This window comes from Strix aluco, chromosome 5 (assembly GCF_031877795.1).
Source record: "Strix aluco isolate bStrAlu1 chromosome 5, bStrAlu1.hap1, whole genome shotgun sequence".
In the NCBI taxonomy this organism is placed as follows: domain Eukaryota; kingdom Metazoa; phylum Chordata; class Aves; order Strigiformes; family Strigidae; genus Strix; species Strix aluco.
This window is the reverse complement of record NC_133935.1, coordinates 75,018,243-75,043,741: the sequence shown is the minus strand read 5'-3', so window position 1 is coordinate 75,043,741 and position 25,499 is coordinate 75,018,243. Positions and strand designations below refer to the sequence as shown.

General features: G+C 39.4%; 1 protein-coding gene across 2 annotated transcripts in view; it reads right to left on the bottom strand.

Moving 5' to 3' along the window:
- Positions 1-25,499, bottom strand: part of RELN (reelin) — a 296,224-nt gene that overhangs the window by 109,878 nt on the left and 160,847 nt on the right. For both annotated transcript variants that reach the window (XM_074827840.1, XM_074827841.1), the window contains exons 9-13: positions 23,138-23,234; positions 19,536-19,776; positions 7,424-7,569; positions 4,088-4,239; positions 998-1,110 (exon numbers count right to left, since the gene is read on the bottom strand). In XM_074827840.1, coding sequence (XP_074683941.1) covers positions 998-1,110; positions 4,088-4,239; positions 7,424-7,569; positions 19,536-19,776; positions 23,138-23,234 — 749 coding nt within the window. The remainder of the gene's footprint in view (positions 1-997; positions 1,111-4,087; positions 4,240-7,423; positions 7,570-19,535; positions 19,777-23,137; positions 23,235-25,499) is intronic.

The following is a 25,499-nucleotide window of genomic DNA, read 5'->3' as shown; positions in this document are numbered from 1 at the left end:
AAGCAGGGGAGGAGGGAAGCCATGCACAATGAAACAATGCAAGTGACTCAACCAAACTCAGGCCAAACCATACTGTAAACATTTGCTCTCTGAATGCTAGTGTTACAGTGAAAATACACACAGACCTGTGCTTGAAATCAGCTGCATCTTTATCACCAAATTTCCCACACACTGTATAAGCATATTGCATTTCAATCTCTAGTGCATCCATGTGTATATGTATTACATATCAACTTTTGCTGGGTTTTTTTAAAGCAGCAGAATAAGGACACCTCAGGGCTGGGTTACTCAGTGTAGACATGGTCTAAGTTCTTTCTTGCCCTAGACAGGAAAGATCCTGACAGCAAGCTCAAGGTCCTTATTGTCCTGCCTGAGAGTGGTGGATGTTGTTGGAAGGAGGCTGATAAGCAGAGGAGACGCTGCCTGTGCACATTGCCAGCAACCACCTCCTATGGCTGAGGTCATGCCCGCATCCCTGTGGACCCTCTAAGAGGGCACACAACTGTATTTAAAATGGAATGAATAAGTGTAAAATGTGAAATTTCCTTCACTGGGTGTGGGAAAGACATTCAGGCATTTCTGAATCACTTTTCTCCCAGCCACTGATCCCACCATGACTGATGCTCTCAGGATATAGCTCCTGAGTATCAAACCATGGGTAGCAGGAGCCTGAGTGGAGACAGGAGTAGTTATTTGTGAGGAGATGTAATCATTAAAGTTTTCAGCTGATAGCTGAAAATTTTTGCCCATTGCCCATTTGTCTGTTATCCTAACACTAGCCAACACACCAGTCTTGCTTGGGGTGGAGTAATCAGCAATAACTGCAGAGCTGTGTTGCAAAGACACCCTATCACTGGAAGATCTGCACATGACTTATGTGCTTGGGAAGGTCATGCTTGACTGTCCCTGTGGAACTCAACATACAACATTGATGTGATGGCTTGAAAATAGATTGATCTATCCATCCCATCCACCTACTTTGCTTAAGACAATTTACCTTGTAAGCAGCATAGGTCAGGGTATCAAGAGGTATGTGTTCCCTTCTGCCTTCAATTTTGGCATAAAGTATGACATCATTTTCATGGGATTCTCCAGAATCACAGGTTCCCCCTGTACAATACACATTTGAGGGAGAAAAAAATTAATTGAAGCCCTTATTGTTGGAAAGTGGAATCATATTATGCAGCCATATTTATGAAAGTAATTACAACCAGATGCTTTTAAACTTAGGATACGAAACTAAAAAACACCAGCCCTAAGGACACAGTGTATAAGAACTATTTGATCAGATACACCATGCCAGAGATCAAGGAGGCTGACAATTATGAAAACCTCAAGTACCTCTCTTAATCATCTTATCAAAACAATTTTAATAGAAAATGCTCTGCCTAAAGCAATACTTCTATCTGTATGTTTTAAATCCTATTTATATAGAAATATTCTGCTTTTTGAGTTCTTGTCAGTAAACTGTTACTTAGTACTCACACTCCGTGCAGCCACACACATTGTGTGTGAGGACCTCTTAAATACTTCTCAGCTGATAGTTTGGAACTTTTCTTGGTAGGAAATGAGGAAAACTGCTGTGTACCTTATTTGTTGTGCTGTTTCTTCTACTGTCTACACTATATCCTAAAAACGATGGATGGAATCTATTGTATCACACAAAACATGTGTGATATAGTTGCCTCACTGGTACGGGGCAGCATTTGAAATATCTTCACATTGGTAGAACCCCAAACACTTATTAACCTTTTCCGAAAGAGCAGATGTATTGGCAAATAAGAGCATTAAGCTCTGCATTACAGTTACGAGACAGACATCATCACACTAGATTGGTGTTCTGGAAAAAAGTTTTTAAAATAAAGTATCTGTATTTGAAACAGGAAACATAATTTCCCTGTACACTATGGGTACTGGAGGTATTTAAAAAAAAAAAAAAACAACAGAAAAAAACAGGATGAGGAAGCTTCTTTGAAAAGTCTGTGAAGTAGAAAAGTTACATATGTGAAACACTTTCTCTGTTTTTTTTTGCTACAGATGACAGTTCTTGGAACGGACTAGGCAAAGCAGCCCAGAGAACTAGATAAGATGTGCATTTTTGATATGTATTATACTGTAATAAGGAATATCCACATGTCCTTTCAAGTCCTCTGCTTGCCTGAATGTTTAAACTATTATTTAATTTACAAGTACATACAGAATACATTTTTCAAGCGACATCCCACTATCCTCTGTGCCTGCATGTGCTGACAACTTCTCTCCTAAGTTCAGAAGGTTGAGCAAATTTCTTTCCTGTTTCTCTTGCAGGTGTTGTAATGCTTGGAAGAACTGGGAAAAAGCATCCTCTTTTTCCTGTGCTTTACTGGTAATTCATGTAACACAGAGATGTGCAACAATTTAGGACAACAACATGAGGTCTTCCACTCACTAAATGAAGTGTGTTTTTTCTTGTTGATTCAGGAGGTTGCTTGTGGAGGTCACAAGTTTAGTCTCTGCTTCCTCCTTTATTATTCTATTATTCTCTACTTTAAGCAAAAAACCTCACCTCCTCTAAACACGATGTTGAGAGAATAACTTCACGCAATTTCCTGTGCAAAATAAAAGTTCTGGAAAAACACTATGAGGTACTGAGTGATAACCACCACGTTTGTAAGGTTTTTTGTCTGTTGCAACATTAAACTAGTGCAGTTGCACTGACAACAACAGTGGGGAGGGGAGATAACAGGATAGGTTTGGTCTTGGCTGCTTTCTTAGTCCTGGTAAATGACTAAGTTGCACTTTGTCCCAGCAGGAAAGGTCCACAGATGATGCTAACACCACATCAGTGCTTTTCATGAGGGATACCACATGTAGGCCATACTTCATCCAAGACTGTAGCAGACTATAGCACACTCTGTGTGAAACTCACTCTGGGTCAATAGGTTAGCAAAGAAAAATGTTTATTAACAGAGTAAGAGCTTTTGAGCAGAAATTATTCTATGGGTTCAACCAGGTAAGACTGTCCCACCTCTGTGCTACTCCTATCTCATCCTCGGGTGCAACTCTGTTGACTCTGATAGATTAACACCAGGGTCTACATGGATATGACTGCGGGAGGATATGACAGATACCTGTAAATCCTCTGTGGTGTGGTAAGGATGACAAAGACATGACTATCTCTTCTAATAATGGAGTAAGGAGCATTGAGTGAAATTAGAAGATACAAGAAGACGCTCCTTCACATGAAGAATTGTTAAACTATGGAGCTGTGGGCACAATAGGCAGGTTCAGTTGATTAAACACTAGTACCAAGGATCATTTTAGACACTGTGGAGGGGCCTGCCTCACCTACCTGCTACTCCAGCAGGCTGTGACTCTCCCCCATGTCCTGGGTTATATCTGCCAGCCTTGTGCTGATGTCTCGGATACACTTGGACACCTCAAGTGGCAACAAAAACTTGTGCTTGTGTAATGAATGCCTGAGGACTGAACAAGAGTGAATCCACACCTATGTGTGCACCAGGTACTTAACCTTCCTTTATATCAACAGAGATCCAACCCATGTAGCCAGTGGAGCCTAGGGAGCTGCCCAGCTAGTCTAGCAGAGCTGTCTCATGGTGAGCTGGATGGGTTTTTCCAGCAATGGTACTGACTGCATCTCTTCTAACTGTAAAGGAAGTTTAGCCACCGATCTTATGGACACACCTTCATGTAACTTCTATATTAAACTGTTTTAACCTGGAGCTAAATGTTTATATCAGCCAAAAAAAATGGCTGGATAAATCCATGGAAGAAAAACACACCAAGGGTTACTAAACCCAGAGTGTTCTGTCCAGTTCAAAAAGGTTTTCGTCTGCAAGTCAGCGTCATCTGGGACAATATTTTTGGGAGGCCTGTTTATGTGCCCACCATGTTTGTGCACCTCTGTAGGCATCCAGAAGGGTGGACTCTCATCTGACTGACAGTGGTCAGTCTTACACCCTCAGGCATCACAGTCACAAATAACAGCTATCCTCTTCTGAGGAGTAATTAAAATAGTTCTATGCACACTGCACAATTTAAATCTCACATGTTCACATGTTGTATTACATTAGGAATATATACTCACCCATACTGAAATAAAATCTTAAGTTCCCATAACCTGTAGTGTCTATGTATGGAGTGCATATTTTCCTTTCTCCATCTCTGAGAAATACCATAGCTGAGCCAGATTCCAGTGTCCCACATTCAGTACCAATGACGGCTCCAAATATGTCCCACCTGGAGAGGTCAACAATAGGTGAAGAATGTGCAGTGGCACGTTACTGATAAACTCATAAAAAACTTGTTCTGAGAGTTCATTTGTACACACAAAAGTAGCTGCTTTTACTCTTACAGAGGACAACAAAATGCATTTTCAAATACGATTCCTATGACGTTACTTACATATTCAATACTAGCTTTTAAACTCAGTTGACTCAAAGCAAAGTTAATGTAAATATTTTCAATAAATTGGCAGAAAAGCATGAATTACCAAAAAAAAAGAGGTTTTTAATGAATTCTATTAACAAATATTTAGTGTATTGTTCTATCATCTTCATTATTTTTCTGGCACAAAAATGTTTAAAATATAATTGCATTCCATTTCATTTTGCATAATATAAGGTTTATAGATCAATGAAACTTGAAAAGGCACATGCCCACCATATCTGCTATACAGTCATTAAATATGTAGGTAATAGCTGAAAATGCTCTCTTTTCATCTTTTTGAGCATTTAGGTTAACAGTTTTTAACTAACACATGAACAGAGTATGAAAAAAGACTGCTGTGTTTCTAATATGTGATGATACGATCTTTCTCAGTTTTTCTGTACAACATTTTATCTTATTTTTATTCAGTGATAATTAAAAGAGCTGTTGCAGAATTTTTCAATTAAATATTTTTTCTGAAAATATGTTTTCATCATGAAAGCGTTGGTTTCTTCAAAACTCAATTAAAATATTTTGAAAGATTAGAAACTGTTGAAAACGTGTACATTATTTTGGTCTGGTAAATTATCATTCATGTTGAAGTCTTAATTAATTCATAATAAAGTATTTTAAAATTATAAGGTTGATAAAACAATGAAATTATTTGGAATCACTACATCCTGATAATCCAATCGTTTAACTAGCCATTGTGATTCAGGATGAATGAGAAAACATTGATTTTTCAGAAACCTTTGTGGGAAGGCAGAGCCTTTTCCTGTCCCCTTCCAACAGAAACAATCTCTAGCCGCGATATGCCATATGACAATTTCAAAAACTGTCATTTCAGGAATTTAACAGTCTATTTATCAGTTTAACCATTCCAACTATTTCAAAATGTATTTCTAGGATCTTCCTAAAAGCTGCCAGTTTCCCTATTGACCTAAGCTGTGACAGACCAGTAACGTGCCTGATTGGAAATCCTGATTTTAAACTGTCAGTCATTTACACAGGAATTAGCAAGCTTAACATCACTGAAAAGCTTTATGATATAAATATAAATATTTTAATGGAAGCACAGTTTAACCTATCCCCAATTCTGTTGTGCAGACTTTTTAAAGGTAATGTGCAATATAATCAAAACACAATTTTGAAAATGGGTCTCTTGGGCTGAAGACAAGTACAGAATTAAACAGTTGTGCCTACTTTAACTTACACGACAAAATCTCACAATGCTCCATTGATCTTTTGTATGCTCTATTTAGCTCAATTAAAACACTCTCTGTACTGACCCACAAAGCAGCTCGGGGTCATGAATGATGCAGATCATGGATGTTTCCAGGGATCCTCTCCCTTTAGGCAGCATTAGGAATGAAAACTAGGAAGTTCTACAACATTAAAAAAACTGACACTTTAATAGAAATATGTCAACACACTGTCTGTAAGGACAAAGGGAGAAGGAACCTGGGTGATGGCATGACAGAGATGTGGACATTCTTATTTAACATTACATTTGAATTAATTTATACCTTACATGCCTCTTGAAATTCTTCTTTACAAAACAGGTGATAGAATAATATGTGAATCTAAATTAGATCAACTGGACACAGAGGTCCAAAGCAGCAATGTATCTGCTAGAGAGAGAGGCAACCTGGTGTGGAGATCTGTCCACATTTAGGATCAGGCCCTAATTTATGCAATTAAAGAGAAGAAGAATGACAGTGGGAATATGTGTGGTACTAACAACCACAACCCCTATTCATGTAGCCTACTGCTTTAGGTGGGACATGCAAAAAATACCAATCAACTCCATATTAAAAACAACGATAAGCTCCTCTACCCTGACTGTTGAGCTCTTTCAGATGTCTCACCTCTGAGAGCATTTGGTGCAGAGAAAGGTGGTGGGGATCCCTACATGTGAGCTTCTTTTTGCTTTCCCTTGTGAGGGATGCTTTTGCCTTTCTTTTGAGAGCTGACATTACAAAGGGGGCCTGAGACCTTCCTGCAAGCTCTGTCTCAGGTATAAACTGTTTCTGTGACTATCTGAATACAGCAAACCAGTATTTCAAATATAGTTCAAATAACATTCAAAAACATTTCTCTAGATTAAGGAAGTATCAACATTCAGTAGAGACCCATAAATTAACAGTGTATGTTTCTCATTGCCCTGGGGTTACAGCAACTAATTAAATAAATAAAAAATAATCAAGACCACATTGTTGACTATTTTCTTTTTGTCAGAATTTATACACTGAGGTATATAAAATGATACTTCTTTACTAGGACACTTTGTTTTTTTTTAAAGTCTCACTCATGTTTTCATAAGAGTAGTAATTTTGCTGTCCTAAATGGTTTCTTTCTTTTCAGTGCCCTTGCAGCAGTCCCTGCTGGGTCCAGCTTTACAGGTACGCTTTGAATCCCAATGTATATATTTAAAGCAAAAATAGTAAATAATCAGCCAGATCCTCAGCTCTTGCACGGCAGGCATGGCCATGCTCTTGGTGAGAGCAGGCTGCTGCTTTAGCTGTCCTGCCTCCACCTCCTCCTCCCCTGGCACTTGCAGGCTTCTGCACAAGCAGGAGCTCTCTTGTGGCAAAACGTGACTCACAGCAGCAATCCAGAGAGGGATGAATTTCTCAAGGAATTTGATTTCATATGGATATGAGTTTGTTAACAACATTCAGGTGTGAATGAAAAAACAGATCAACATCACGTGTTTCTTCAGAATGATTACGTATTTCACACGCATGACCTTTTCATTAAAAATGTTGGTGACAGGATGCTCTGGAGACACACTGTTCCTCCTGGACTTTCCAGACTTACTCCTTCCTAAAATCCACAATCACTCGTTATTTACTGTATTGCTATTTATCCCAGTCACAGTCTTCCCTGACAACACAGCAAAGACAAAATGCAATTCTCTGTTTATCCAGTTTCCTTATCCCTGGAGTGATGTTGCACGCCTGCTTAGGGCCCTGCGCAGGTGAGGGGCACTCACCCTTTAGGCTGGCTCTCAAACTCTTCTGCCCACTGCTCCTGGACGTCCTCTGTGGAGAGGTCCACGTCCCTGGTTGTGGCGAAATTGAACTCGCTGCCTTCTGTCCCATGGAAGTAGATGGAGTTTCCATCTGACTGGCAGCTATGCTGTGGACAAAGGGAACACATGGAAGGTGGTGTTACAACAGGTTTGTAGCGTGTCCTGCTCACACACTCTCAGAGCTCAGAGTGAGCTGTACATTATCTAATGACTTACCGATGCCTGAAACAAAATTAAAATAAGAAATGGAGAGTCATCTTTTATCTTTGTTGACCCATCCCCAATGATAACTGTGTCCTTATCTTGTACCTGCTTCCCTACAAATGCACTACAGACCATTGTAAAACTGTGTTTGCATAGAAGGACATGTATCATATCTTTGGTTGTTTATTTATATTTTAAACTATTGCCATTATGTCTGGCACATACACAATTGTGTGTACAAATAACTTTAGTAGTATACCAAATATTGCTATGGGTATTTTGTCTGCATAAGAGTTTCATGCTGTGAAACACATCAGATCTCCATGCCTGAATTTTTGTCAGAAGAGGTATTTGTGTGTAAAATTGCTATGAATTGCCATACAGTAAACTTTGGGCGAGAAGTGTATGAGTGAAAAGGCTATATTTGCCATATTTGATTTGAATAGCACAACTCCATAGGCAAGTAGCTCTTGTGATACTGGGGTCTCAGGGGTCCTGACGCTGCCCCCAAACCCAGTGTGTCTGCTTTTCCTATTGTATTTCTGTATATACCACCTCAGCAGCATCAAATGAAGTCACATGTCTGCCCCAATATGCACTGACTACCACAACTCTACAGGAGTATAGACCTGGAAGAAACTGCCTGTGAGGAGCACATGAGGCTTACAGTAGAGATTTTCTTCTTTCTCCCATTCTACTTTTGCCTTCTTGTGTATCTGAGAAAATGGTAAAAGTCTGTCAAATCTGTGTGGCTGAAACAGATACTGGAAGCTTCTAAAGATCTACCTGGCCTTAAAGCAAACTGAGATCTTGGCATTTTATTGAATTGTTTGTATTACATCAAATACTGATAAAAGTAATAATTAGCTCAAATGCTTTTTTGGGGGGAAATCTTGGGTGCATTAAAAGTGAAAGCTGAAATAAGAAATGATTAATTAGAACAATTCTGCATGCTTACCACAGTTCAACATCTGAAAAAGAGCTACAGTGATGCCAAATTGCATTGACCTTTTCAGTATCGTCTGTGCAGTGCCCTCTTGTCTCTGAACCCCTTCATAACATGCTGAGGGAAAGTATGACAATTACCTCTTCTGCTTTTAAAAAGGTCATGGTAGTGCCATGTAAGTGAATAATTAAATTTTTAACAAAGGGAAAGAAGTGGAAAGAAATGAAAACTGCCCAGTACATCTTTGTCTATGGGATTTTATGAGTAAAGAAAAAATAACACATTTTTACAGATTCTATAACTCTTCCTTCATTTATCAATGCAAAGAAACCATAACTGAAATTCTTTCATTGATGATTTTCAAGTATGGTTGCCAATAACTTAGCAATGAATTTATATTTCAGAGTGTAATTTGTGACTACATTTCTAGAGGTGTCTACACATTTTTAGAAAAAAATCTGAGTACTTGAAGTCTAATTTTTGTATAGACACTTTCTGGTCTATAGTTGAATGACAACAGCTCTATGTTTATTAGCACTGACTAAATATCACTTAAATAAATAAACACACTATAAAAATGTAAAGACTGTTTTGACTGCTAAAATAAACAAATAGACAAATAGATCCTACTGAGCTAGTTATTACAATTACATACAAGTTTTGGAAAATCCTTTTTAAGCCTTACTTATTTCTCAGGTGCTAAGTTATATGTAAGTATATACTTGATAGTGGGGTATGCAATTAGTAATCTCTTGCTTGATGAAAGACACCCATTAAAATAAACACAAAACAGATACAACCCCATTATCATTTAACATTTGTATGTCCTTCTGCTGTCTAACAGAATATTTACTGAAGTACAGCTGATGGAGTTTCAATTTAGGTTGTCAAGATAAATAAATGGGCAGTTTGGCAAAGGGGTGAATAAGTAATTATTTATACAGTGGTGTATGATCAACCCTTTATGAAAGCTCAAAAGCATCATTTATTTTATTAGTTCTATAAAACTATGTGTTTTTATACACAGCTACACAGTATCTATGAATATTTATTTTATGCATATTTTATGTGTTAATGAACCACACAACGTATGGTTCAAGTCACCTTCTGCTCATGTTAGCTTTGAATCTCATGTGAAACAGCTACGCAGAAGAGAAGTTCAGACTGGGGCTTATTCTACATACCTATGAAACGAGTAATAGAAGCTCATTAAAGAGAGTAGGAAAGGTGCTCAAAACACAGGTATGCTTTTAAAGAAGTTCTGAGGGAAGGCCATAATTTTCTGGTATGTTTTTGCCCCAGTGCCACCATTTGGGACCCTGGACACATGCCCATGGGAGAAGCAGATGAGGATGAGCCCCACTTGCATGAGCCGTGCTGCCCCAGCAAAGGCCAGGGATCCTCTGCTCATGATATCGTCCTCTCTCACCTGTCACATTTCCCTCACGTGTATAATCATCACACCCCGTTCACACTTTTTTTCCATATTTTTCTTTTCATTTTCCAAGCGGTCGCTATCTGTTGCTGCTTTTACTGCTTTTTTTTCATCTGATGGGCTGCTGAGGGGTGAATAACCTCAAAGAGCACTCAGCCAAATTTTCCAGGAGCAAAAGAAGCTCCACAGGAGATGGTCCCTCACCGGCATCGCCCCCAACTTCCTTGTCAGTCTTGTTCAACATCCAGGAGGCTGCTGAATGTGTTGAATTATTTTGTGGTTTTGTAATAGGGCTTGGACAGATTAGAGACTGAATTGAAATCATCAGACTCATTTTCTCTTGGGTTCAACCCAGGATTTGAATCCAAGCCTTTAGAAATGAAGAACTAAAGTACAATTTACATACTGTGTTGCCTCTTTCCCAAATTAAAGGTTTTACAATTGCAATGGTAGTCTGTATACTTCCAGTATTTAAGGACTGAATTTTATGGGTCTTTTTTTTTTTTTTTTTTCTGCTGTTCTAAAGTGATAAAACTTGTGGAATGAACATGTTATTAAGTTTGTTCTCTGTTTCATTTTTATTTACACTTAAATGATTTATAAGATAAGAACAAATAGGCTTGTTGTGCAAATTTTTTTAACTAAAAAGACCAAATGACAGCAACTTGTAGGATATTTCTCCTTGTTACCATGGAAGCACCAACTGTAGGTCCAGAACTGAAGCAGTGTTTTAATTTTATTTAAAAGAGATTAAAAGCATGTGGAACATCTAGTGTGTCCTTACGCAAATTAGAACACTGAAAATCTAACTAATTTGTGAGAAAAAATTAATTTAGAGAATAAATCCTTTGACAAATCTGATAACCTTCATTAAACAAAGCTTTCTCCCAAATCACCTACATAATAGAGCATAGGACACTTGCAGGCACTTGAATGGAGCCACTTCACAACAGTAGCTATTTCCTATTGTTTGCAACCGGAGTGGGACTATCAGCCTGCCATAAGTAAACTGTTGTATTCCTAAATAAACAACCCCTGCCTGTTGCCAGATGGAAAGAAGCCAAGTTCTGTTCAGGGACTGTGGTCCTCCCAAGGGGAAAAAAACCAGTTTAATTTAATCTGGCACTACCAATACTATTATTCACTAGCTGCAATTGTTAAGCTATTGCTTTGCATGAATAGGGCAAAATGAAAATTGGCTGGATGCATTCCCATATCTCAGCATGCTTGGATTTGCTTTCAATCTAATCTTTACTCTGAATTTTCTGTGTTTCTCAAGTTTGTCTACTGGATAGCTATGGTACCACTGCTTCTTCCCTACTTTCAAGGCCCTACATGGCTCATCCTCACCTGCCTCCACCATCTCCCATATGCACCAAATCATGGCTCACTTTTCCTTGTCTGCCAATGCTTGCCACTACGTCTGCTGGTGAGATGACCAAACTTGCATGCCCTTGCCCATTCTGCCCATCATGCTTGGCAAATTCCCCACACATGTTGTCCTCCAAACAATTTCTTAGTGCTTTCCTCAACAAGTCTTTTTACTGATTACACTGAAAAATGCACTGCTTACAAGGATGAGCACTCTCCCCACTTACAATATTTCCTTTTACTCTGATATCTCCCCACTCCCAGCTTATCACCTGTTTTATAAATGGATGGTGATTTCCTGGGACACAGGCTACCTTTTGGTTTGCAACTGAATAGGCAGCAGTGGTACCTTCCTTGTTCAGGGCTCTTTGATGCTACAATGGTATCACTACTACAAAAAATACATTTTCATGCTAAAATTTCTGTTAACTATGAATATTTCTAGTCTATGAGTACAGTTCTTAGTCAAGTTGTCTGTGAGAGCCAACAAGTCTTACTAATTAAGTTGAGCTTTTTGTTGTATATTATGAGAGCATTAGCTAATGATTTGAAGATACAGACTATAGGAGAGAGTAGTGCATGGTTTCAAAAGCAAACTTTTGTCAAGGATCTGTCACCCTCTTTATCCTACTATATAGTCTTTACATTTTACATGTTCTACCTACAGCTTTCACCTTTTTTTTTAGTAAGTGCTTTTAGGAAAGCCTCTTGATCATCTGAGATGCAGAAGGGTTTCAGTTAGGACTGCTCAAAAAACACTGGTCAGCAAAAGCAGGGAAATCAGATTTGGTGAAGCAGGTACTTTCCAACTGGACCTATTTATGTTTTCATAAATAAATACTGACCAACTTTCTGTAGCATCTAAATGGCTTATGAGCCCCAAGTAAGATCTGGGATCCTGCGTCATGTAGCATGCCTGAACAATCTCCATATTTTTAAAGATTTGCATGAGAGCACCATGTAAGGAGACACCTGCTACCTTCAGTGTGACCTTTGGCTGGGAGGGACCCCTGGAGTTCTGTTCATCCTGCCGTGTGAAGCAGTACAAGCCTCAACCAGATCCTCTTATGCCACTGTTGCAGCTAAGGACACAGCCCTGAAAATTTTTAGAAGCTCAAAAGACAAAGATTGGCTATATAAACAGAAGCACTGAAGTTCATCCAAACCAGCTTCTGTCCCAGTTGTCCAAGTCAAACTTGTGAATCAATAAATACCTCTTGGCTTTACAGTATGGGATTTCTTTACTTGGACAGCAGAACAGAGGGCAACTAAATGATACAACTGTGCCATTTGGAGAAGCATCAACAGGAAACACTAGTGTGAAATTCCTCAGTGTAACAGATTTTTGGCTGAGGTGCTGCATATCATCTTCCCGAGGTTCATCCCCACACTCCCATGAAAATGTTGTTCACCTCTGTGGCTTTAAAGTATCCACAGTCATCTTTACCATCATTTAATTAGGTTTTTATCAGAGACGAACACTGATGCACCTCTTCATATTATCTCTCCTGGGCCTAATGGCCCCGATGATTCTTGCAGACAGCTGTAGCCTCACAATTTATTTTTTGGCGACATTTCTTGCATTGGAATGAATGTGTTGGGCATTTGGGCAGTGCCAGCTTGCAAAGGGCTGATGGCAGATGGAAAGAAATCTGCCCAGTATGCCTTCACCTCTACACGAGCAGAGGGCCATCAATTTCCCCCATTAAGGAGTTGTCACGCAGCCCACCCAGCTGGAAGAGCATCTCTGATAGCCAGGCTGGCTGGCGTATGCTATTCAAATACAAAATGCACTTTAAAAGGAAACGAAAATATCGTTTGTCGGCAAATTGAAAATGCATGGCTTTGACCGCAGCCAATTTTTTAATGACTGTAATATTTTAAGTGATTATTTTTGCCACTTCAGATTGCTCCTTAGAGAGGAGAGGTTTTTTTAATTAAAATCTAGGCAATGCAAACAGATGAGATATGAGAAGCAGAGGAACAAGAAAAAAGATGAAGAAAATTAATTAAAGCAGCATTGTCAATGGAGCCATAAATTAGATATTGTGTCTTTCTGGGAATGTGTCACGCAGGTTTTAAAATTTTTTTGATTTTGATCTGATAGCAGGTACAAGAATAGATTTGGTCTTGATAAAATCATACTCTGTATGCAATATCTTAGCCAGCAAAGGTACAATGACAGAATTTAGGAAAGATTCTAAATTCTGTGGATTTCGTTGATAACACTTCTGGCCTGAAGTCCCTTCTTTAACCAAAGGAAAAACCACAACGTGATTAGAATACTTTCCCATGAGACAAACAGGGCTTTAATCTTTCCCACATGCTGCATTTTTACATCATTTAATGCAGAATACAGAACGAAAACTTTGGCTGCACAAGCAGGCCAGGTGCACAGGGGGTTATAGTGCACCTTCCCTTTCCAAAACAATGACATGAAACTTGTCCTGTGATGTAGTAACAAACAGCTTATAAAGTGTGTTTTCACACATTTCCAATTATAGACTGTTATTCAAAGACTGGTGCTCAAAACACTTTGTTTATGAGTGATTTGTATGATTTGTATGGTTCTTAGTTTTCTAGGACATTTCATGATGTTTGCACTACACTGGTCATTCTGGCAATGACTGATTTCCCTAATGAGTCATTTAACTGTCATGAACTGAACTATTCCTCTATGTTATTGGGAGCTATTGATGTTTCTAGCACTCTGCAGTGAGCATGATTAAACCTCATCTGTTCTTCTGAAAGTAATGATGTGTATTTACACCACTGTAAAATTAGAGTCAGAAAGAGTCAGTCAAAGTTGTTTCTACTCTTCAGCTTCTAATGGGTCAATTCACATTGTTTTTACTAATGTGCACCTCACAGTGACTTGCAAAGACCGAATTCTTTCCTTCTAGGAGGCAGGAAAGACCCCTGGTGCTTTGACGCCAGCTCAGAGCTAATGCTGGCTCCCTGCCACCCCCCACAACACTTCCGAGCCACAGGGAACTGGCATGGAGAAAGATGCAGGTTCAGCACTGCTGCCTGACAGTGATTCTCAGCTGCCCAAACACTCACAGCACCATAGTCAACCACCTATCAGTTCCAATGAACCCCTAGGCATTATATCTAAGTACTATCAGTTTAATTAAAAGTGTGACTGTTAACAAAAAAAAGCAAGAGCAATTCCATGCATGGGCTAGACCCAAACCTATGAATATACAGATGCCTTCTCATGAGTGCAGCTCAGTGCCCACACTCTCACTAAAGAGAGCCGGTCGACAGGTTTTGTGCACCCTGCTCTGCTTTCTTCACCTCTCCTCCCCTCTCACACTCCTCCTTCCACCCACAGAGAAGCAGGAATGGCTCTCAGATGAGGTGCAGCAGGAAGCCTGCTCTCCTCTTCCCAGGAGGATATGGTGGACAAAGACTCCTGCGAGGCAAAGCAGCTGGCTAGAAAGCTAGGTTTGGCCCACAGACCAAATGCTGCCTTGCTATATCTTGTTCAAAAAACAAAAAAGTCTTGTCAGAAGCATCTATATCTGTGTAATTTTGTCCAATATAAGGTCATAGCAATTTCAATCTGTCATTTTCACACTGGCATACCTAGAGCATCACCTTTCCTCCTACAAACAAATATATCTGACCTGATTCAGCCAGTGGGTACCTCAACCCTTTTTTAAACAAGACTTTAAAACCAAAACATGAAAAAAAATCTTGTTCATTTCAGCACAAACAATTAAACCCAACAAAGATATATATGGAATATCAGGATGTTTGTTTTGAAAGAAAACTATCTAATAGCATTCCTTTTAATTAACAGAGTATTCAGAGATTTGGAAATCCACTCTGGAACTGGGGGGGTGGAATAGCTTAATCAGCCTTTCTTTTTGCCAAAATCCTAGGCCTGCATTCATGTCTTCTCTGCTCACTGACACACAACACACAGGTTCAGGAAGGACTAACAGATCTAGGATGTGCGTAGCCCTGTTCTGCTCAGGGTGTGGTGAAAGATCGTGGAGTTTTACAGACACATTTTCAGCATATTTTTGCAAGTGTGAGCATTCAGTTCTCCCATTCTCTTCTTATGCAGCTTTCTCTTCTGCTAAACTGGCATGCATTTATGGGAAATTAAAATGAGCTGAATGGTGATGACCTGTTACTTAAGGAGCTCACTGTATCAGGATGTTGGGATTGGCACGTTTTCAGGATTTATTGGTCATGTCCACAGTAGTGAATAACATGCATCAGGTACCATTCCCTGGTCCTAAACCCTTCCCGCCTTGCCCCATCCCATGGTATGCCAGGCTGCATGCTCACAGGCAACCTCAAGTGTAGTCCCCAGGTCCTGCAGACCAAACAAACTAAGCTGAACAACTGGACTACAACCTTCAGCCACCAATGAAGAGCAGCTGTAACTACTGTGAGACAGCAATTCTGTAACTTGGCTCTTCACAGAGATGAGAAGTGCCACGGGGTTAACACATCATGACCAAATATATCACCGCTCTAGTGTTTGTAATGATCTGTACTGCTTTTTCCCAGATGTGGAAAAATTCCAGAGTCAGGTGGTTCAGTCTCAATGTTATTTTTATGTATCAGAGCACTGCAGAGACATGAACTATAAGACTGCTGAGATTGTCCCCCTTTCTCAACCTCAGTTTTTGAGCTTGCACATCCAACCTTGGACCAGAGCAATCAGAGAAAGCTGAAAAACTTGGCAAATGTTGTACCTCAAAACACAACAATTTCTGGTCAAATATACAAGATACATGAAGTGTCCAGTTCTATAGGAGTAGAGATCTAAGAAACATTACTGAAGGAAGAAGATTTCATCTTTTCCCCCAATTACCTATGAAGTCTTGAGATTCACAGACCTTTAACAGTTATCAGAGTATAGCACTGCTTCATGCATTTCAGCAGTCTCAGCCACTAGTGCAACATCCTAACCATGCTCAGTTGCAAGGCTGTGCTCACACTCAGAGCTGTCACTGAAAATATTGAAATGCAGTCAGGAATTTATCCTGTTCAACACCCTTCCACACAGTTCAACACAGATAAATATGTTCCAGTGGATGCAATTAATCTCCTAAGGGTTGCTTGGCCTTGCTAACAGCATCTTTCTTGTCTTTTGCTGTCTTCTTTGGAACTGAAACACACAAATTCCGTGGCTTATCTCTCAGCTTGCTTCCTATCTCAGTAGCCAGTTCCAGCTGCGTCTGCAACCAGCCATGTGCTTTCAAACGAGTAGCAACCGTTCCTGAGCGCAGCAAGAAATGTAATGAAATTTCTGGTCCAGGCTCAAGACTGGGAGAGGAGGAGAAACCGCTTCCCAGGCTGGGCACAGGCAAGTTCCCACAAGCGCTTATTGAGAACACACTGTCCAAATCCATCAAACTGGTGTGAACACACTGGTGCATAATTACCATTAATGCTTGCACTGTCCACTCCAGTGACTGAATACATCACAAAACCTAATCCAGAAACCAGACAACAGTCTTCACAGTAGTACTTTTCTTTGTTTCAGCTGTCTTTTTACTTTATTAGCCTAGGCAGTTATTAATTTGAGCAGTTTTACTAGAAAAACTCCTGGATTTGTAATGTTTGCTATTTTATTTTTAGTAGATCTCAACTACTACCAAAGTAGACCTTCTAGAGAAAAAATAGACTTTCTTTGCAACTTGATAAGTATCCAGCAAGAGCATGTACCAGGTATAACAAGTAATTCCAAAAGCCACCTCCTGAGAAACTATTGGTAAAGAACTTGCTGAACCACATCTGACTACATGAGCAACAGCAACATTTGTTCTAAACAACCAACAAACCATCTCTTAATGCCTATCTTTACTAACTGAGTAGCCCACTAAGGCAACAGAATGGTATTTAATGAGAATTCCCTTAAAAGGTTTGGGATGTCTGAAGGGATGGGTGGGGAGGGCAGGTCTAACATGCTAGGACCATGACAGTAACTGGATTGGGCCAGGGACCATTCTCTGGCCTTGATAGCAAATGACACAGCAGAGTTTGCATCCACCTGGGCAAACTCTCTCCTCCCAGAAGAAGTTATCTGACAGCTGTGAAATGCTGCTTGAAACAGAGGTGACTGGTGCGGTTACATCTAAAATGTGATGTAATGACATTAGCACAATGTAAAAAGATTCTCACTTTTTATACTATTTATACAAAATAGTGTGTTTGTGATGAACTGAGATTGAAGCTATGCCAAATGTTTTCAAGAAAATATTAGAAGTCTTTGTAAAGTTTTATACAATGTTCCAATCCTGAAAAGCACAAAAGCTTTGTCAAAAAAATTGTTCTTGGTTTTATAATGCTATGACAGGGTCTATGCTGAATCTGATGTAAATCTGGACCCAACTTAGAGTTTTACTTTTGACATAGCATGAAATTCACATTGCAAAATCTCTTCAAATCTTTTTTGGCAAGATTGTTCCTGAAAATTTGAGGAAAACTGGAGCAAAAACCTTAAAAATTAAATTTGAGTACAGGAATGCTCTGGTGACAATCTAGATGATACATTAAAAATGTTTGAAATAACTACAGAGTCCCAGGAAGAATAAGTGCCTTGTGTCACATGTATCCTTAATCCAGTGTGGCTACACCACAGCCTTACACACTGCTTTAACCCGGTGTAAATGTCTATACACAGCCAAGCGTCAGCTGGGAACCGACACACATTTCACTTGTCCCTAAAACAGAAGATGACCTTGGAGGAATGGCAGGTTGGTGAATCCTCACTAGTGTCTCATATATTTTGAGCTTAAATGGGTTTTCTGTCCAGAAGCACTAAGTGATCTCTGTGTTCAGGTCTCTCATCTTACATGTAACCATAGTTCTGTATTGACACAAACTGGCTGAGTTTAACTAAAAAAAAAAAAGAAAAGAAGAAAAAGAAAAAAGGAAAAAAGAGGTTTACTTGCTAAAGTTTAGATGCTGTTTGTGCATGTTTCAGAAGGAGCCAGCAGTGTTTAGGCTTGGCCAGCTGAGAAGTAACTGCGCCTATTGCACATTAGTCCTTGATTTGCTTTCACACATTCACATGTGTGGGCTGGATTTTGAGATCCTGAGATAAGACTGACAACACAACAAATGTGAACTGATCACAGAAAATTGCTTCATTAAATATGCAGAACATTATTTGATTTTAAAATCTCATATAAAAACTTTGTCATTGTAGTTTAAATGGTCTTAATGAAATAAAATAAAGTCAATATGCAGGTACTATGAGTAGATTAGTGGGAGTATTTATTTCTAAAAAGTTTAATCTGAGGCCATTCATATCAGGTTCTGTGGGAAAAGGATGAGGCCATAACCAACCTCTTACTTCCCTCAGGATTTGACATCTGTTTCCCGTTCAATTGCCAAAACCATTACCAGCATCATAAATGAACCCCAACATCAAAACTGCCTTTTTTGTGAATGAAAAGTAGGATGGAAACAGAAAGCCATCTGCTGTCCAACTTCTGGCTGCTTGGAAACATAGAAAGCAAGAATCCAACTGACTTCCAGATGTTGAGCAACTCTGCAATTTAAGGAACTTTATGCACAGAGATCTTGCAGGGCTCCTTAGAGTTTTTCCCAAGGCTGTGTGTTCTTACTGGATCTCATGCATCAAAACAGGGTCTTAATGAAAAAGAGACTTTTAAGGAGCAGTCACTACCTGAATGCAAGAGAGATGTGATATTCACAGTCAGAAAAAGTGGGAAACCACAGTTTTCTGTGATGGTTTGTGATGAAGCGAGTAGTGATAGCTGAACAACACCAAGATAAACAAACAGGTAGATTTCAAAATATCCAACAGAGAGGCTTGAATTTGTTTCAGAAATATTGCACTGTTTGTCTAAAAGGAAGCTGTTTCCCATTTTCTGTTACATGATCTTTGACATGACAGTATGAACTGTCATTTGGTTTTGGTCATGGCAGAGAAGTTGCATTGTTCTAGAAAGTCCCGATGGGACAGAGAAAAGGTAAAAACAAAGTAAAAAAGAGCCCAATTCTAGAAGCAAGTGGAGTGGCCTAAACAACTTTGTATGTTCAGAGTTTGGTTAGATGTTACTGTCATCTTCTACATACAAGAGTAATAAAAACATTAAGCCATAGAAAATCAGACTAACCTTAACTGTGGCTCCAGGAAAGAAAAGCCAGTTGCCAGTATCCACAGGATCAAGATTATCTTCTAACACAACTTTTCTGTGAGCAGCATTTATGATCAGGATGTTGTCCAATGCCCAACAGGCTTCATATACATCACCAGCATGAACATAATCCTGTTTCCACTGAAAATGAATGTTCTCCCCTTTAGCATCTTCAGGAAGGTACAAGATGTGGATGATTGTGCTAACATTGGAAGGGGCACTGAAAAACAATGATATGGAATTAGACCAAATTTAAGCCATAGCCAGCAACATTTTTCCCTCATTTAATATGTTTACTAGGAGTGACACCGCTGTGTTGATGTCCCTTGTATGCTGATAAATCTAAGGAGATCAGAAAACACCTGCCCTGAGAGTCCCACCGTCCCAGGCAGTGCACATACAGCCCAAACAGACAGCCTTGCTTCAAAGAAAGTGCAAGCTAAGTCAATAAATAACAGATTGTCCTGCTTTCAGCTGGGACAGATTTAATTTTCTTCCTAGTAGCTGGTACAGTGCTGTATTTTGGATTTAGAACAAGAATAATGCTGATAACAGACTGATGTTTTAGTTGTTGCTAAGTAGCACTTAAGGATTTTTCAGTTTCCCGTGGTCTGCCAGTGAGCAGGTATACAAGAAGCTGGGAGGGAGCATGGCCAGGACAGCTGACCTGAACTAGCCAAAAGGATATTCCATACTATAAGACATAGTGCTTGGTATATAAACTGGAGGAAGTTGGCCACGGGGGGGCCAATTGCTGCTTGGGAACTGGCTGGGCATTGGTCAGCAGGTGGTGAGAAATTGTGTTGTGCATCACCTTGTTTTTCTTGGGTTTTATTGCTCTCTCTTTTTGTTATCTTCCTTTTCATTACTAGTAGTAATAGTAGTACTAGTAGTATATTTTATTTCAGTTATTAAACTGTTTTTAACTCAACTGATGAGTTTTACTTTTTTTCTGACTCTCCTCCTCATCTCACTGGTGAGGGGAGGAGTGAGCGAGTGGCTCTGCAGTGCTTAGTTGCATGCAGATGTTTGGAGAGCAGGAAGAAAGAGCAGGGCAACATTCATACTTGATGCTGGTCACAGCTCCCAGGTGACTGGGAATTGTCAGGTATTTTGCAGGTCTGGCCAAAAGGAAATGTTAAGGAAGCACTTTACAAAAACAGTTTTCCCAAAATGTGATTTGTGCATGAGCTTTCACCAAAAGAAACTCCTGACTTCTGGTGCCTCAGTCCCTCATAGATCTGGATGGAGCAGAACAGCCAGAGGCAAAAACTGGGAATTTTGTCTGACAAACCTATCCTTCCAATCCCACACCCCTGCTGTCAGGATAATTCTGTGGATGGGGAAGGCCAGGTTGCCTTTCTTTCCATGTTATGCTTCAAGAACAATAGAATCATAGAATGAATATACAGAATACAGAAGAAACACTTATTTGCCATTGCTCTTACTGCTGAAAATGGAAAATGTGGGGAGGAGGGGCAAACCTGGAGTATTAGGCAATGATCAGAGCCTTGAGCTCTGCTTCCCAGAGCTGTCTTCAGAGCTGTGAAAGGACTGAAGTTCACCCCGAGCTCTGGGTGAATGTCTTTACACTGCTAGTGGCACTGAAAGAACCGAGCAATGTATGCAAGAAAGAATGCTGAGAATTATTATTTTTGTTTTATTAATCACCCAGCAAGGGAAATAGCTACATTCAAACCTCAGGCTGCAAGGAGTTACAAAATTGGGGTTTGCAAGATCTCAGCTGCTCAACCATGCCTCTGCCTTGGTAGCAATGCTTTGGTGTTTGAATAGTTTGTCAGAGATAACCCAGAGCTTTTAGGGGAAAAAGGCATCAATAGCTTGCTTAGGTAGTAGGAAATAGAGGAATTTCTCTTTGTAAAGCAAAGCATTAGAGTGTAGTGAAATGTTGAAAAGCAACTGTGTTTGTCCCATATTCACACCCAGAATCTGCCCCCACAAATCACCCTGCACTTGCTAAACATTATGTCTATCACCCATGACTGCCACACTGCTCTGAGATGTTGTCCTCACTTCTCCCTGAGCCCACACACAGCACCTGCCTTCCCTGAGAGATCCTTCCCCTTCCTCCTGGGAGTCCAAAGCTGAAGTTCCACCAACACAACACACACCAACACACTGACACAACACCTCGCCTTCACAGCTGTCCTGTCCCACCTCTCCCCAGTTCTCCCACCATTCCCTGGAGCTGCACGTAGTGCAGTGAAAGCCACTGAAGCACATTCAGATAAACACTGTAATTCACACGGACCACAGGAGAAATGAGCATCCTTTCATAATTTATCCTCTTCACTTTGCACGACATTGCTCCATTGACCTATTTTCTACTGCTGGCTCCAGCAGTCAAAGTTAAAACAACAGAGCTCAAACTGTATATGCATTAACTTAAAAAAAAATTTGGGTTTCAAGGGCTTGTGTTTGCACCATCACAACTCTTGAGTTTCCTGGCTTGCAGAACTATGAGGGTAACTCAACTGATGTTATGGACTAGGTGCATAATTCTGCATCAATCTGAGAAAAAAAAATGGTATTGAATGGTTACTCTGGGGCAACTCCAGGGGCTGCAGTGAAGTTACTCTTGCTTTATATTCTTCTGAGCTAAGAATTAGCACTATTTTTTTTACTAAAATTATTCATAATTTGTGTCTTTGTCATTGAAATTGTAATCCCACTCCCACAAGGAGTGGGAGGATGAGATACTGAAATTCGCAGCCTTGCAGCTAGAGTTTTGCTTACTCATCAGAAATTAAGTAGCCTTTTGCTCTGCAAATTGTCTCAATGGACTGAAAATAGGCTCAAACAAATTGCCTGTGTGGCACAGACACTAAGGTAATGCAGAAAGACGTACTGAGATGCTATGAGGACATTATACATAAACGGCATTTTTTCTTCCTCAGTTGTACTTGTATAACTATGTATATATGCCAATGCACAAAATACCTTTCCTAATATTATTTAATAAAATGTTGGTTCTGCTTTCTTAGAAAAATCCATCTCTGACACTGACTCTAAAGGTGTGCGCAATGCAATAAAAGATTTTTAAATCCCCATTTATAATACTTTTCACTTTCATGTAAACCAGTTTGTTTAAAAACAAGGCATAATTCACCATAATCTTGTTATTATAAGAGTGTTAGGAACCAAATGTTCATATCAAACTAGAAATAATTTTTACTGAACATTTTATCCTACCAAAGTAGAAACTTGTAACACTGTAAATTATGGCTCTTGCTGACATTAAAAGTGGTTCTAAAATGCAAAAGCCATCAAAGTTTTGTTTTTTCAGGCACCTGACCCTGGTGGTTTTTGAGTTGCATTTAACTCTGAAGTCATTCTCTTCCTTACCTCCCACATAATCAGTGGATGAAACTGTCATTTACCAAACCCAGTGGCAGTTCTGCAATTAGCTTTAGTGACCATAATTTCACCCTCATCTTTTAACGTGCATGAACAAGCGAGAACTGAAAAGTTAACAATTGAAACAAGTTTTAAAAGAACCAGGTTTAAACACCACCTGCTCAGCCGGAAAGCATGAAAGTGATTAAAAAGCTGTAACAAACCTAATTTTCTCCAGCTGAGTCCAATCTGCAGAACTGTTCTTACTGTAGGACACGGTGATGCTGGGATCTGAGTAACTAAAGCGACATGAACCTGATCCTGGGAAAAGCAATAAAATGAGAAGTGTTACGACACAATGAAGCAATAAATGATCCTCCAATAACCATAGTTGCTGACTGTGCCTTTGTCACACCATCACTTTTCCCGATTTTAAAGCGCTTTGATTGATGATGAAATTTCCTGTGATCTGTTGCTGAAGGTAAACACAAAATAATGCATGCTTTATGAGTCAGAAATAAAGTAGAAATGATAAATCACAGCAGTGCTATGTAATCTCTGCAAATTTCCCAGGGGAAGCCAAGAAAATTACTTAACACCCCCCACTGCAGAAAAAGACCCACCGTGTAATGTTTAAACAAAACCTTCTTATTAGAGAGTAATCCACATAGCAGAATTCATAAGGAAAACAACAAAAGCCTGTTTTTCATATTACTACGTATAAAAAAAAATCCAGAATTAAAACTGTAAGTGATAAGAAAATGTGTATGGAATTACTTGAGCCAAGAGCAAATGTGCTTTAAGAATTTAAAAGAATAAAGACATTACAAAATTAGTTATTTTAAGGATGCCTGAAGAGAATTAAATTAAGAAATCATCCAATATACTCACTAGAGCCTATAATTAATAATAAACATTTGATGCTGATCTGGGAATCTCAGAACACTTTACAAAAAATGAACTAATTAAGCCTTATGGCACCCCTGCAAGGTAGGGTAATATATTTACTTTTGATTTATAAAAGGGTGCCTTCTGGGTGTTGTCACAAAAGGTGAGTTTAACAGTTAATAAAGGGGACAGTCAAAATAACAAAAACTGGGATTGAAAAATTCAACCTAGAAATCATGATAAACAGGCTGAGTGGTAATTAAATACGCTAAAAATACTGTTTTTCCTCAGACACGAGATAATTCATCTATCTCAGAAAATTCAACACCCAGTGAAACAGACAAATCCTAACCCGTGCTCCAAAGATCAAAATTTTTACTTCATAAGCATGTTGAAATGTGAGATTCAAAGCAGCGGACATCAGCTACCTTCTACATTTAAGAGAAGCAGCTCTCAATAAAACAGCACCTCTGATGGCATCAGGATAGTACTGAGTGAGCACAACAGCTTTGCTCACAGTAAGAATATGTATTATGTGTGCTATGAGTAGTATGTTATGTTTATGTGTGCTTCAGATGCGTTCAGTCACACTGAAAGTTGTGTATATACATATATTTTTATATATGTATAAATGTATATATATACCCAGATCTGGAAACTGTTGACCATAAAATACTGTCATTTTCCAACTCGGGGTACTTATTTTTGTAATGAAATAAATGGCCTGATTAAAAAGGTGTTAACCACTCGTACAAGAGAACAGCTTATTCGTTTTAATGGGAACATATGTCATTAAGTACACTGCTTGCAGCCCCAGCTCCCCTGAGGCAGTTCACATCCGCAGCTCTCAGCCCTACAGAACTGCTTTTCTACTCTGAGATACACATCACATACCTCTGCAGGGGCAAAACCACCCTAAAACCTGGGATGAAATCTCATCTCTATAATTTTGCCTGATACATCAACTAGCATCCTGGAACTGACCCACAAAGCTACTTTCTTGTATCTTTTACTAATATTAAATTGTAAATAGAGGAACAGATACTTCTGAGCCACTACAGCTGCGTGTGGTACGTTCAGCTGGTCTGACACGTATTCTTGCTGTAACGAGGCACAGAATAATAAATATTGCAAAGGCAGCAGGATTTTGAATTACCAACCATGTACCCAAAATGACTACAAAGCAACTGTCTGGTTATATTTTACTGACAAGGCATTTTATTTCTATCATATTAAAACCAAATGATGTCAGGAAAAGCCTTTGCGTTTCATATTTGCCCATCTGCTGAGATGGTCTACTTTACTGAGTGACATCTGCTGTTAGTTCCTACTTCTGTGGCGTTTAGGAGTTCCAACCCTTAATCACACTCGTTCATTTTATTTCAGGGGAATTCAGTTCAAAAATCAGTGAACTTCAGCCAGTTTAACCACTTTGGCTGGCCAGAGGCTGTGAGGCAAAAGAGCAACATACTGAGTCTTCTGTTAGACAGAAATTAAAGGACTATAAACAGTAAAAATAACCAGCAATATTGACTTTATAACATGGTGCCATTTCAGTTAGTGTTACTACCAACTTTTGGTACAGCGCTCTTAAGCAAAGCCAAGTCCAAACATGCTCCTTAAAAGGGGGAGAAGGCCATATTTGCTACCCATACTGCAAAGATGATAGGAAGTGAGAGCAACCTGTCAGTACAATCA